The sequence below is a fragment of the Schistocerca gregaria genome, chromosome X (genome assembly GCF_023897955.1).
Source record: "Schistocerca gregaria isolate iqSchGreg1 chromosome X, iqSchGreg1.2, whole genome shotgun sequence".
Lineage (NCBI taxonomy): Eukaryota > Metazoa > Arthropoda > Insecta > Orthoptera > Acrididae > Schistocerca > Schistocerca gregaria.
The window spans coordinates 213,212,437-213,225,222 of record NC_064931.1 but is presented as its reverse complement, the minus strand read 5'-3'; the positions used below and the strand labels follow the sequence as shown (position 1 = coordinate 213,225,222).

General features: G+C 42.0%; 1 protein-coding gene across 1 annotated transcript in view; it reads left to right on the top strand.

The window, feature by feature from the left end:
• The window catches only part of LOC126298384 (inactive phospholipase C-like protein 1), a 1,421,164-nt gene that overhangs the window by 1,366,042 nt on the left and 42,336 nt on the right, over positions 1-12,786 (top strand). Inside the window, exon 12 of the mRNA XM_049989691.1 lies at positions 6,473-6,640. Coding sequence (XP_049845648.1) covers positions 6,473-6,640 — 168 coding nt within the window. The remainder of the gene's footprint in view (positions 1-6,472; positions 6,641-12,786) is intronic.

Here is a 12,786-nt window from a genome sequence, read left to right as displayed (position 1 = left end):
TCCAGGCATAACATTACAAAATAACTTGTACTGAGGATAAACGCAAAAGGTCAGTTGTAGCGAACGTGAATGGCTATCTCTGCTATACTGGGAGCATTCTGAGAAAATGTAGCACACCACGCCACCTTACAGAAAAACACCAAAGTAATTCAGAAATGTGTTACTAGATTTATCATCAGTGAGTCCAGCCAGTATAAAACTGTTATCTAAGTACTCTGTAAGTTTATATGTGAATCCTTGGAAGGAAGGAGAGTTTCCAAAACACTGCTGAGAAAGTTTAGAGAACTAGCATTTGCAACAGCCTGTAAACTGAATATATTGGACAGTGTACAGGCTACAGAAGGACAGAAAGGACAAAGTAAGGGATATTAAGGATCATACAGAGGCATAGAGGCAATCGTTCTTCCCATGCTCCATTTTCAAGTTGATCAGGAAAACAAATGACTAGCAATGGCAAAAAGTACCCTCAGCCATGCATTGTAAAATGGCTCATGGAGTATGTATGTAAATATAAATAAAATAATCATGCCTGTATTGTATGATTATGTTTGGGTTGAGTTTTGTGCCACCCTTACACGGCCAGCAGAAAGCCACTTTGGCAAAAGTTGACTGGCTTGCGGGCTGATGTGTTGTGAGTTACTGACAGGACTGTGAATGATGCACTCTTCAGTTTCACTGACCAAATTCTTAAAGCCTTCAATCAAAAGGAATTTTGAACTGGATTTCTTGTTGACCTTAGTACAGGTTTGGTCTCATTAATCATTTACTGTTTCTTCAGTAGCTAGAAACATATATCATCAGAGGCACAGCAAATAATTGGTTTGAATCCTATGTCACTGATGAAAAGCAAGTGGTAGAAATCACAAGCCCTGAATACATACAAATTTATTCTGACCAAGCCCTGATAAGCTGTGGAGTCCCACAAGGCTTGATAGTGGACCCTCCCCTCTTTCTGCCTTTTTTTCAGTGGCCTTCCTGTGAGTGTCTCTAATATGTCTCTTGTGTTGTTTACAGATGACACAAACTTGTTCTTCCATTCAGTCTTAGGTCTGCAATGGAAGTTCAACTTTAATGACACAGCTGAAAGACTCCTCTCGTGACTCCACCACAATAAATTACTGTTGAACACAAACAAAACAGCTCATATGCTCTTCAACCCATCCCAAAAACATCATGCCTATATGGAACCCACGCAGTTCAATGGCAAAGAAATTGAACTAGTAACAAGAACAGAGTTTTTGGTAGTCTGGGCTGACAGTTCACTCCAGTGGGACCACCACAGGGCAAAAACGTTAAACAAGCTTGCTTTCAGAATTCTCAGGCAATCAGGTGATATAAAACCACTAAAAACCATTTATCATGAGCTTCTGAATTCAACAATAGCATAAGCATCCCTTTATGGGGGGTTATTAACAGAAAAAATTTCCTCATGCAAAAAAGAATAATAAAAATAACAAAGAGAGTACCAATACAACCTACTGCCAAACCCATTTCCTAAGAACTTTATATATTATAGTATGAAGGCTTTCACGACCGGATGACATATCTTCTGGTAAACCTTCCGGGATGTAAGGTCTTGGTCCATGAAACTCTTCGGCTCCTAACATTTCGTCCAGAGCTGCGCTGGACATCTTCAGAGGGGTGTTTCTCCTCCGGTGAGTCTTGCCGACTGACAGGTTGGACGTCTGAGAGCGACTTATATATCATAGAAGTGGGCGTGGCCAGAGTTACACGTGATATGCAGATCGATAGTTAAGTTTTATCTCTGACAAAGATTTTCTCTGCATATCATGCGTGACTCTGGCCACGCCCACTTTCTACGATATATATATATATATATGTCATTCTCAGACGTCCGACCTGTCAGTCGGCAAGACTCACCAGAGGAGAAACATCCCTCTGAAGATGTCCAGCACAGCTCTGGACGAAACGTTAGGAGCTGAAGAGTTTCATGGACCACGACCTTACACCCCGAAAGGTTTACCAGAACTTTATATATTGCTAGTCCCCTGTATTTCTATTTTAGAGACTCTCTCTTTATAACAAATGGAGAAATCCACATTTTATTTATTTGCTGTTTTCTTGTAGTCTTTATCTGGATGCAACAACAGACCAAACTAAATGTTGCACATGAATTGGCAGGAATACAGCACATGATATTTTAAAATAATTTCAAATGTGTTAGTGTAACTAATCTGAGGAAACTGAAAAAAATCAAAACAACATAAAAGAAAAACTACATACTACTCTTTGGCTTCCTGGCACATAGATACAGGGTATACATAAAGTCCGAGAACAATTTCAATTATTTATTGCACAAGACCCAAACACTGTACAGATATCATACATATGTCATTTTGAAGAGAAACCCTGAAAGTTTTTTTCATATATACCACCACAGCATAGTTTGATAATTTGACAGTAGTCAGCACTGGTTGCAACCATGGCGTGTTCAGGTGCAGAGTGAGCTTTCTGTGTGTTAGAGTTTGACAAAAACAAGTGCGCTACAGTTGTTCAGTGAATGTTGAGAACCAAGTATGGTAAGAAGCCACCAACAAGGAAGGCCATTTACCACCGGCACAACAAATTCATTATGATGGGTTGCTTGTGCCTGGCTAAGAGAATGTGAGTGAAGTAAAGAGAATCTGGAGTGCATACAAGAGACATTCATAAGCAGTGCAAAGAAATCAGTGCGTTGTGCATCCTGTGAACTCAAAATGGCTCCAGTGACCATGTGGAAAGTCCTGCAACACAAGATGTCTATGAAACCATTCAAATTGGAGCTAGTGCAGAAATTCAATGAAGCATTTTGAGTTTTGTTCACCGTTGCAACAATTGAATGAGGATGGGGATGGCACTGTTGATCTCTTAATTTTTAGAGATGAAACCACTTTTCACACTATGGGAAAGTGAAGAGGAAAAATTGTTGAATCTGGGGTACAAAGCATCCACACAAATGCATTGAATATGCGCGTGATTCACCAAAGGTAAATGTTTTTGTGCCTTGTCACATCAAAAACTGTACAGGCCATTCTTCCTCACTGAGAGCGCTGTCACTGGATATTCCTACTTGGACATGTTGCAGCAGCCTCAAATGCAATCAGACTCTCCGTTCATCTTTCAGCAGGATGAGGTTCCACCCAATTTTCGTTGTGAAGTTTGTAGGTACCTGAACACAGAGCTGCTGCATCAATGGATCGGCCATGCTACAGAAGGTGACAGCTGTTTCATGAAATGGCCTCCCTGATCACCAGATCTCATTCCATGTGACTTTCTGTGGGGACACATTAAAGATCTGGTGTCTGTACCCCCTCTACCATGTGATGTAGCAGAGCTCTGGCAGAGAACACAGGAAGGGAGTGCCACAGTTAATGATGCCACACTGGAAGGGTATGGCAAAAATGTGATTATTGTATTGACATCTGCCGAGTTATTCATGGTTCACATACTGAATATTTGTAATAAAAACTTTCAGAGTTTCTCTTCAAAATGCGTTATGTATGACATCTGTACAGTGTTTAGTTCTTGTGCAATAAATAATTGAAAGTGTTCCCGGACTTTATGTACACCCTGTATGTGTTCTTCTGGAGTCCAGAATGCACATGTTACTAGTCTATTGTACTAAGCTGCATTGCTGGATTGCAAATTTGGTAATTTATAACTCTTGACTACACTACTATACAATACTGTACTGTACTACACTACTGTACTTGGAATCAGAAGCAAGCTAGATTCCTCATTTGTCTTGATAATAAGTCCCCAGCATATTGAGGCACAATTCAGGACTCACAGGGACTGCCTTGCTGTGCCAACTTGGTGCAGAGATTGAGAGATGAGTATCAGGGTCTCCGAAAATCTTCCCCAGTGTAGGTGAATGTTCTGTGGTTGTGTGTCTCATTGTTATGATGTGTGCTTCTTCGTGGTTGTCTCTCAACTATGTAAGCCTGCAGTTTATAATCCAATATTTTAGCTGTCAGCAAGTTCAGCTTATGCCACAGTTCCTCATTCCATATTTTGTTATAGAGTCTTTTATTAACAGAGATTGTCCTCTCCTGGTCTGTAACATCTTGTCTAATGGCCCACTTGCAGTCCGTGTGGTCCCAGATGCCGATTGCTCCATATTCTCAAGTATCTCTCTTACCTCCTCATATTCACCCTTTTTGAGCCAATATTATGCACCTATCTTTCTTGCAGCTAGGTCCAGAGGTTACAAGTAAGTACACTTCTCTGAGCTCTCTGTAGAGCCTGTGCTGTCTGTACTTTCCTGGCTATATGCAGGCAAATGCTAGACCTGTAGCCCATAACAACAATTAAGATTGTGTTTTGGTACGATCTTATCACATGTAGTGGCAGCTGAAAACTCCTTTGGCCAATTATTCCTATTTTGCATAGGTGAAATGGTGTTATCCCTCCTTGCATGAAAATAGTGGTGTGGACACAGTTGTAGTCTTGTAAATCTGGAATCATGTGTTGCAGGCGGAGGTCCATGTAATGTGCAGATGTCACTGTACTCCTAACAGGGTCACGAGGTGTTGTCTCTTCAAAGAAAAACCAACTGAGAATGAAGGAACTTCTGAAACCACACCACTCTTTGTAAGGTCAACTTATGCCTCATGTAAGATGTAGGCAGCATTAGTGACAGCATTGTGGTCTTTCAGTACTGTCATGCTGATATGAAATTGATGAGTTCATGAGGGCCATATTCAATGTCATACAGGATCATGCAACTATGTCATTTTCCTTCAATCAGGAAATCTGCTATTTTGCAACACGGCAAGTGTCCACAAAAACAGTGCAACGACATCTGGAGCACCACCAAGTGTTACAATGGTGACAGTAGTGGAATCGTGACCTATAATTACTGTGGTTTGTCATTCCCTGATACTACTGCCCATGTTGGTCAGAATCACACAATTGCCTTGTCAATGTGGCATCGTTGCATTCAGGAGAGCCATATTCAATGCCGTGGAGAATCTCAGCAAACCAGCATGACTAGTGCCTGATGGGATAGACTTATTGTTCAGTCCACGATATAGGATCATACATCCGTGTTGGCACTGAATCAGGAACTGGGCTTGCTACAAAACAAGTATCCACACAAACAGGTTGCTACCATGAGGAGCATGAGGAACTGTCAGTACAGCAACTGTTGTTGCAGCTTCCCTTGACAGTGCAACAGAGAGGGGTGTGCCAACAGTGGTGCACCCAATGATGACACTGGACACTGGAACGGCACCACATCATCATTCCAGAGAATTCCAGTTCTACACACAGTATCATGATGAACATATCCATGTGTGGAGGCTCTGAGGAGAACAAACTGTAAAGATTGTATTCCTGATTGTCAGAAGGGCCCAGCACCTGGTATGATTGTGTGGGTACCACTGGGTACACAACATGACACCTTTGATTCACATAGCCAGTTATTTAGACAGTAGCCATTATATTTCTAGTGAATAGAGGCCAGTAACTGTGTTCTATCTTCTTGGACTATGTTACATTATATTTCAACAAGATAACACAAGACTGTATGTTGCTTCTGCTGTCCGGAGCTACTTTGGTACAGAGGGTGTACAACTATAGCTTTGGCCAACATGTTCTCCAGATGCCTCACCCAATGAAAACATCTGGTCACAGGTTGCCAAGGGATTGGCATGCCATCACTCACCGATCACTATGATTGATGAAATCTGGCATAGCGCTGAGGCTGCTTCATATAACAGCCCCGACTGTGTCATCTGAGCTCAGTTTGACTTGACCCTGTTCTTAGAGGTGGCAACTCAGTATACTAAATTTTGCACCTTGTATACCCAAAACCTGTCTACAAATGTAATTATATAGTCTTCCTGCTATATTGCATGTGAACAGTGTAAAATTTTGACATTTACTATCATTACTGGTGTTGATATTTCAATGGCCAGGGGTGTATCTCTGTAAACTGTCAATCAAACAGTGGAAAATCCAGGATAGAATGTAACAGTATATGAAAAGAGATGCTGAGTCACAAATAAGCATAAATAGAAGACTGTCACAAATAAAGATTTTGGCCAGCAAGTCCTTTGTCAAAAATAGATATCTCTCTCTCTCTCTCTCTCTCTCTCTCTCTCTCTCTCTCTCTCTCTCTCTCTCTCTCTCTCTCTCTCACACACACACACGTGCGTGCGTGCGTGTGTGTGTGTGTGTGTGTGTGTGTGTCTGTATTTTCAATGTAGGCCTTGGTGGCTGAAAGCTTTTTTTTTTTTGTGACATTCTATAAACTGTTAATTTTATATAGGTGGGAGAGCAGAACTTAGGATTACTTTCTTTTGAAAATATATTATTTGCTGTTTATTCAGTGGCTTAAGATTCATTTTACATTGTGCGTAGAAATGAAATATTAGGTTTTGAACTTGTTTAGATGTTTGAAAGTGTAGTCTGTAAGCTGCTTCCTGGCAGTAATATCTTCCATAGTGATGTGAGATTATTGTTGCAGAAGTGGAAGTTGTTTCTAAAACATTCACTGGGAAAATGACATCCACTTACCTAGAACCATTCTTAAATGAATATAAAAGGTACTTCACTAAGATTATCTTCAGTGATTCAAAAAATGTGCCTCAAAACAACAAACCATTGGATACTTGGAGCTCTGGCTGTCAAATGGGTAAAGTATTAAATTGTTCTTCCAGGTAAACTACTGAGAGACAGGTATTCTCAAACTGGAAGTAATCCACCGTGATTCAACTCCAACTACATTTTTTATGCTGCAGAAATCTGTGTGGTGTATGGAAAGGATTGACAAACAGTACTGTTGCACTTCATACATAAAATTCAAATTTGAACATGGCTAACTGTTAAATTTAAGAAATTATTTATATGTAGTACCAGTTACTGTATTATTACTAACGCAACTTATGTTTCTTGAGAGGGCTTGTTGCTCTGATTACTATTGCATGTATAATGTTTTGTGTAGTACAGAAACAGTTTTGATTAAGAGCGCTCTTCTTCCACTGGTTCTAAGATTGAAACTGAGCTGCTTACATCATTGATCCAATGTATACATCACTGAATGCGCACACGCACTCTCTCTCTCTCTCTCTCTCTCTCTCTCTCTCTCTCTCTCTCTCTCTCTCTCTCTCTCTGAAAATTCTGTTCTGTACATCTCAGACCAATGCAGTAGTTTAAGTAACATTAAATGAAATGGTCACAGGTATAAATCACAACAAAAGAATTGAGCTATCTTAAGTTACAGTAATTTGTAACAGATGTGAGGTGATGTAACACTCATGAAGAAAATGTTTTTTTTTTTCCCCCAGTTTGCAAACTCTCTGAAATCTTTTTCATATAAGCAGTCATATGTAGGGTAAGGTTAGGTTAACTTGGCCAGTTTTTACATTTCTTTTTGTATTTATATTTTTCACAATAAGTAAATGTTCAGCACATCATTGTCTTAGTTGATACAGTATATAATGAATGCCTGGAAAAATATTAAGAGCCTAATCTAAATATTAGCAAAAGAAGGGACCAAAATGTGACATAGTAGCAAGTGGTTGCCTTAACCCCCCTGTAAGAGATTAACTGAAACATGCAGTGGGGTTTACTAAACCATTGTCATAACTGGTATACATTGAGAAACATAATACACATCAGTGTAGCCAATTACTGCATCCTATGGAATAAAATATGATGAAACAAAAAGAATAAGTTATAGAATTTTGTGAATTGTGTTCCTCACTGATCATAGCAGGTGAATACTGTGGGTTTGCTACGCATGGAGGGTAAAACATGAGAACAATGTTACAAAAGACAACTGAATATTAAATGACTCCTTTCTGGGAACATTAACAGGCACAGTTAATTGCAGAATGCATTTACAAATGTAAGTTCCCACAAAAAATTTTATCAACAAAAAATCCCTATAAAGTTGGTACAGTAATCCCCATTACTCATGTAAGGCAACCAGACCCTAAACCTGAGACCCAGGTGCCCATGAAAGCCTTGGCCACAGTATCTGCTTTGATGTCAGCCAGCAGCACAGCCTCTGGCCACAGAGTGAACTTTTTGATGATGGTGAGGATGTACCAGTGGTTATCTGATGATGGAAGGGGACCTAAAGTATCAATACGGAAATGAGAAAAACTGTGATCATTTAGGGGGAAAGAATTGATAGGGGCATGCACATGACAGCCTACTGTGGAACTCTGGCATGGAAGACAGGTGCAGGCACAGTTTCTGCAGTACCATTGGATACCATGCCAGACAAAATGCTCCTCCGTGAGGACCACATATGTGCAGTCACTAGGGCGGAACAGGCTTTGGAGGTGTTTGAATGTTGTCTTGTGGAAGTTGGGGGTAAGGTAGGGGCAGATACACCTCGAGGAGTTGCCTGAGTGGTTGTAACTTGTGCAAAAGTCACGCCAGACATGTAAGTCTGTACCAGGAACTGTGTGTGGATTGAGGTTGAAGTCATTGTTTGGCTGCCAGGACCAGGAGGGCATTTGTTTGAAACTCTGTCATTTGCACTGTACAGGGAATGGGCCTGATACTTTTAGTGTTATGACCCTGGGATGCGGCAGTGATTGCCGCTTGCACACTTGTAGTGTTCTTCAGGTAGTACTAGAAAACATTTTCCATCCTGAGGAATCTGCAGAGTTCTATGAAAGTTATTGGGCATGGGAATTTGGCAACAGCCAGTCCTTCCTGTCCAGTGGGCAGGAGTGTGCAGATGACACCTTGTGTCCGAGGAAGTCCATCTACAAAACACTGAAGACACATTTCTCCAGGTTGATGATAACTTCCGCCTCCTTGAGGTAGGAAAATACCTCCTGGGGGTGCTGGCAGTGTGCCATGAGATTGCACCAGTGGATATAGGATATCATCCAGGTACACAAAACAACCCAAGATGCCGCATAGGACATTGTCGAGAAAATACTGCCAGGTCTTGGTGGTGCTCTGGAGCCCGAAGGCCACAAATACATTTGTGAAAAGAACAGAGTGGGTGATTATGGTCATCTTCTCAATGTCCTCTGGTGCAACCAGAATTTTCATTAATGCTTTTGTGCAGTATAGCTTGATGAAGATGATTGCACTGGACAGATCTTCATAGTATCTATGCAAGAGGGGCACTGGACAGCAATCAACAACTGTCTAGGCATTGAGCACCTGAAAGTCACCACATCAGTGCCAAATACTACCTTTGTTGGGATGAAGTGTAGAGCAAAGGCATATGGGATCCTCGAGAGGTTGAGCACAACAAGGACGATCAGTGCCTTGATTTTGGTATGTGTCTCTTCACTTACCCATCTGAAGGCAAGGTGGTACCAAAAAACCAGGGGGCATGGGATGGGGCCAGGGTTGTTGCAGTGTAGCACAACATATCATGGTGTACCTCCCGCGGGCATTGAAAGGGTGAATGAAGGGATAAAATTCAGGTCAGCAAAGGGGCTGAAATATGACAGTTGCTTGATGGCGAAACTGGTGGCAGTGCAAGATACACAAGCAATGGAACAGAGGGATGTGGCATCGATGATTTGCTAGGTTGATGAGGCAGCCATAGTGTGGATGAAGTTTGTGAGAAGGCTGGGGTCTGTAACATCAGCCACAGTAAAGGTCCATGCAAAATCCACACGAGTCTGAAGTTGATGGACCTGGTGTGGGAGAAGTAGGTTTTGATTAAAGTCATTTACCATGGTGGGGAGGAGGGGTAAGAGGGGGCCAGATGAGGGTAACAGTTTGTGAGGGTACATGGAGAGATTGGAGCTGGTGTCAAGCAGGTAGGCTGTTCAGGAAGGGGGGTTCCGATGATTGTGCATGAACAGGTGCCGAGAAATGGTGGGTGAGCCTATTGCCAGCTGCCACTAATGTTTGAGGACTATGCACATGGTACCCGACAGTTTGCGGCATTGCTTCCTAAACACTCTTAATCATTAGCACTCTGAATGCCCTGGCTACCACTAGCTGGTTGGGGAAGGGATGAGGGTTGCACCTGTGTGGGTATGTGCACTGGTAGTCACAGACATCGTGGGGGCAGGGATGGGCAAGCACAGGATGGTGCGTGCACTCTAGGGCGGAGGTGAGCTTGTCCACCTCACTGATCAACTGGGTTATGAGCTGGTATATGTCTGTGGACGGTTTGTGGGACATGGAGATTATGATATGGGCTATACATGTAGGAGACTATGTGAGTAGCCATTGCGGTGCTGCATTCGGTAATGGTGTGGGCAATTGAGGCAGTCAAAGACCCTGTCCACAATGATGGCTGCCATGTCAACATTCGTATAGTAATGTGCAGTTACCAACGTGCAGACTGCAGCAGGCAGGTGCATGAGCCAATTCACAAGCAGAAGCATTTTGAGAATGATTGTACACTCTGCAAGTGCATGGAGTTGTTATGGGGGCTCCATGTCAATGCATTCCTCCAGTGAAAATAGTCTGTGCATGTAATGCATTTCTAACACTGCGAACTGCACTATCTGCCAGTCATTCAGCGCACTAAATCTGTTAGACTGTGGCGGGCTTGCAAAGATGTCATGCACCTCGACGTTGACCATAGGCCCAAGCTATGTAACCATTAGGGCAAATTGTGTGGAGTCACTGGTGTGCAGCCTTCAAATATTGGCTGTGCAAAAGATAACCACAACGAAGAGTTGGGAGAGCTGAAAGGTGGTAGGTGGAAGATGGCGTGGGGCAGCTGGAGGATGGGAAAGGGGGAAGGGGAGGAGGATGTGCCGGGACAGTCGTGGTCCCTGTGAGCTGCACGCAGTAGCTGATGATAGTGTGAAACTCTGCCATATGCACTTGTAGATTGGGGGGGGGGGGGGGGGGGGGTGATGGGTGGGTTAGTTACTGGCTCGGCAGCCTGGTGTGGTGAGCAATACCCAAGTGGTGGGGCAATGCAATGTGTGCATTCAGACCAGTGTGGCAAGCACTAGCCAGGTGGAATAGAATGGTGGGGAATGTAGTGTCAATAGGACCTTTGTACAGCTGGCAATAATACTGAGTGTGATCTGAGGAGGGGGGGGGGGGGGGGGGGAGGTAGGTTGTGGTCACTGTATGGAAACTGTGTTCCTCATTGAACATGACAGGCTTATACCATGGGTTTGGTAGCTGTGGAGGGTAAGATGGATGGCTAAGGTATGGGAACAATGTAACAAAAGACATCCAAATACTAAACAAGAACAACTAATTGCAAAATACATCTACAGAGGTATGTTGCCACAAAAATGCCTTCAAACAAGAACTGTCAATCTAGTCAATCCAGTAATCACTGCAACTCATGAAGGTGTTAGAAGTAAGGAGATGTAAAAATTCTCCTCCCAGCCTGCCTGCTCCTATCTCCACCAGAACCGTTAAAGCAGTTCAACTTGCCATAACGGAGTAACAAGACTACATGTGTACTGAAGCGCAATGGTTAAAGCTGGTCAACTTGGGTTTTCACAAGCCTGGCAAGCTTTATGGAACCCGTTAAGCCTGCTGCACTTGACAATATGCTGCATTATCAAACCAATGTGATTAGCCAGGTATGTGTTTGCATAGATAGTTTCACTGGAGCTCATTTATAATAACATTGGGTGCAGCAAAATGAACAAACTGAACTTAAAACAGGCTGAGGAGAAACTAAGAAAGTATTTAAACAGAGCTGAAATCCAGCAGGGAGAAAGTTTGCATGTTTTATGAGACAGCTCCAAATAACTCAGTAGGTGTCTCACAAGGCAAATTATGTAAAAAGTTACTAAACTCTCATTTGAGGACCTCGGGCATGTTACAGCATGTTTGTAAATTTGTCCAGCAGCTTTCTCACTCAGTAAATATTTTGAAAGATGACAAAGAGTTACTGGCTGACAAATATGTGGGAATGTGTGCTAAGGACTCCAGGCTATTTAGCAGTATATAGGCTTTCTAATATTAGGGGAAACATTGATTGAAACAGGAAAAAATATGACTCAGCGGATATTAAAAACCACATTCTTCTGGTATGCAACACAGTGTGAAGAAAGCTTAGTGTGAGAGAAACATGTACTTTTTACATTAACACAATACAAAAACAAGCTTCATGTTCGCCAAAATTCATTTGAGGAATTTGGAATAAACTTTTTGGGCACTTGAAATGAATTCAGTGAACCTGCAATACACATGAAAGAAAAAGTAATTAAAATTGTATAACTGAGGTGAAAAGGTTGTCACAGGAGAGGAATTTGTGGTGGCCACATCAAACCAGTCAGAAGGCCAATGACAAAAAAACTAGGGTCATAATTAGCTGAAACACACTAAAGCTACAGAAACTAGACTTCTAAAACCTTGCTTTAGTTGGTGTTGCAGTTGCAGTATAATAGACGTCATTAGTTACTTAGGTGTAAAGTATTAATCGAAAAAGATGATGAAGCCACAGAGAAAACAGTTAATACCAAAAAAATAAATAAGACAAAAATATGCCAAAAAAGAACAAATAAAATCCATCCTATTCTGGCCCAAAATGAATACACATTTCATTAAGCTTTTTCTTGTGATATTCAGGTAATAAAATGAAAGCATATAGAATAAACTGCTATGTAGCACAGCACAGTAGAAATTTGCAAGATACCTTTAGCATGCTTGGGTTGGGTAAATCTTGGCTTGGGAGGGAGTGAAGCAGCCTGACTGTTTTACTAGTAACGTGTGGCAGCTAGCCTGCTTGACTGAAAGGCAAGCATGGGCTGGTTGAAAGTGGAATGTGTACACCTCTGACAAGTACACATGAGGTGTTCCCACTGCCCATGTCTGGGGAATCAGTTTACACTCTTCTTTTAAGGTAAGATGAGGAACATCACTAAT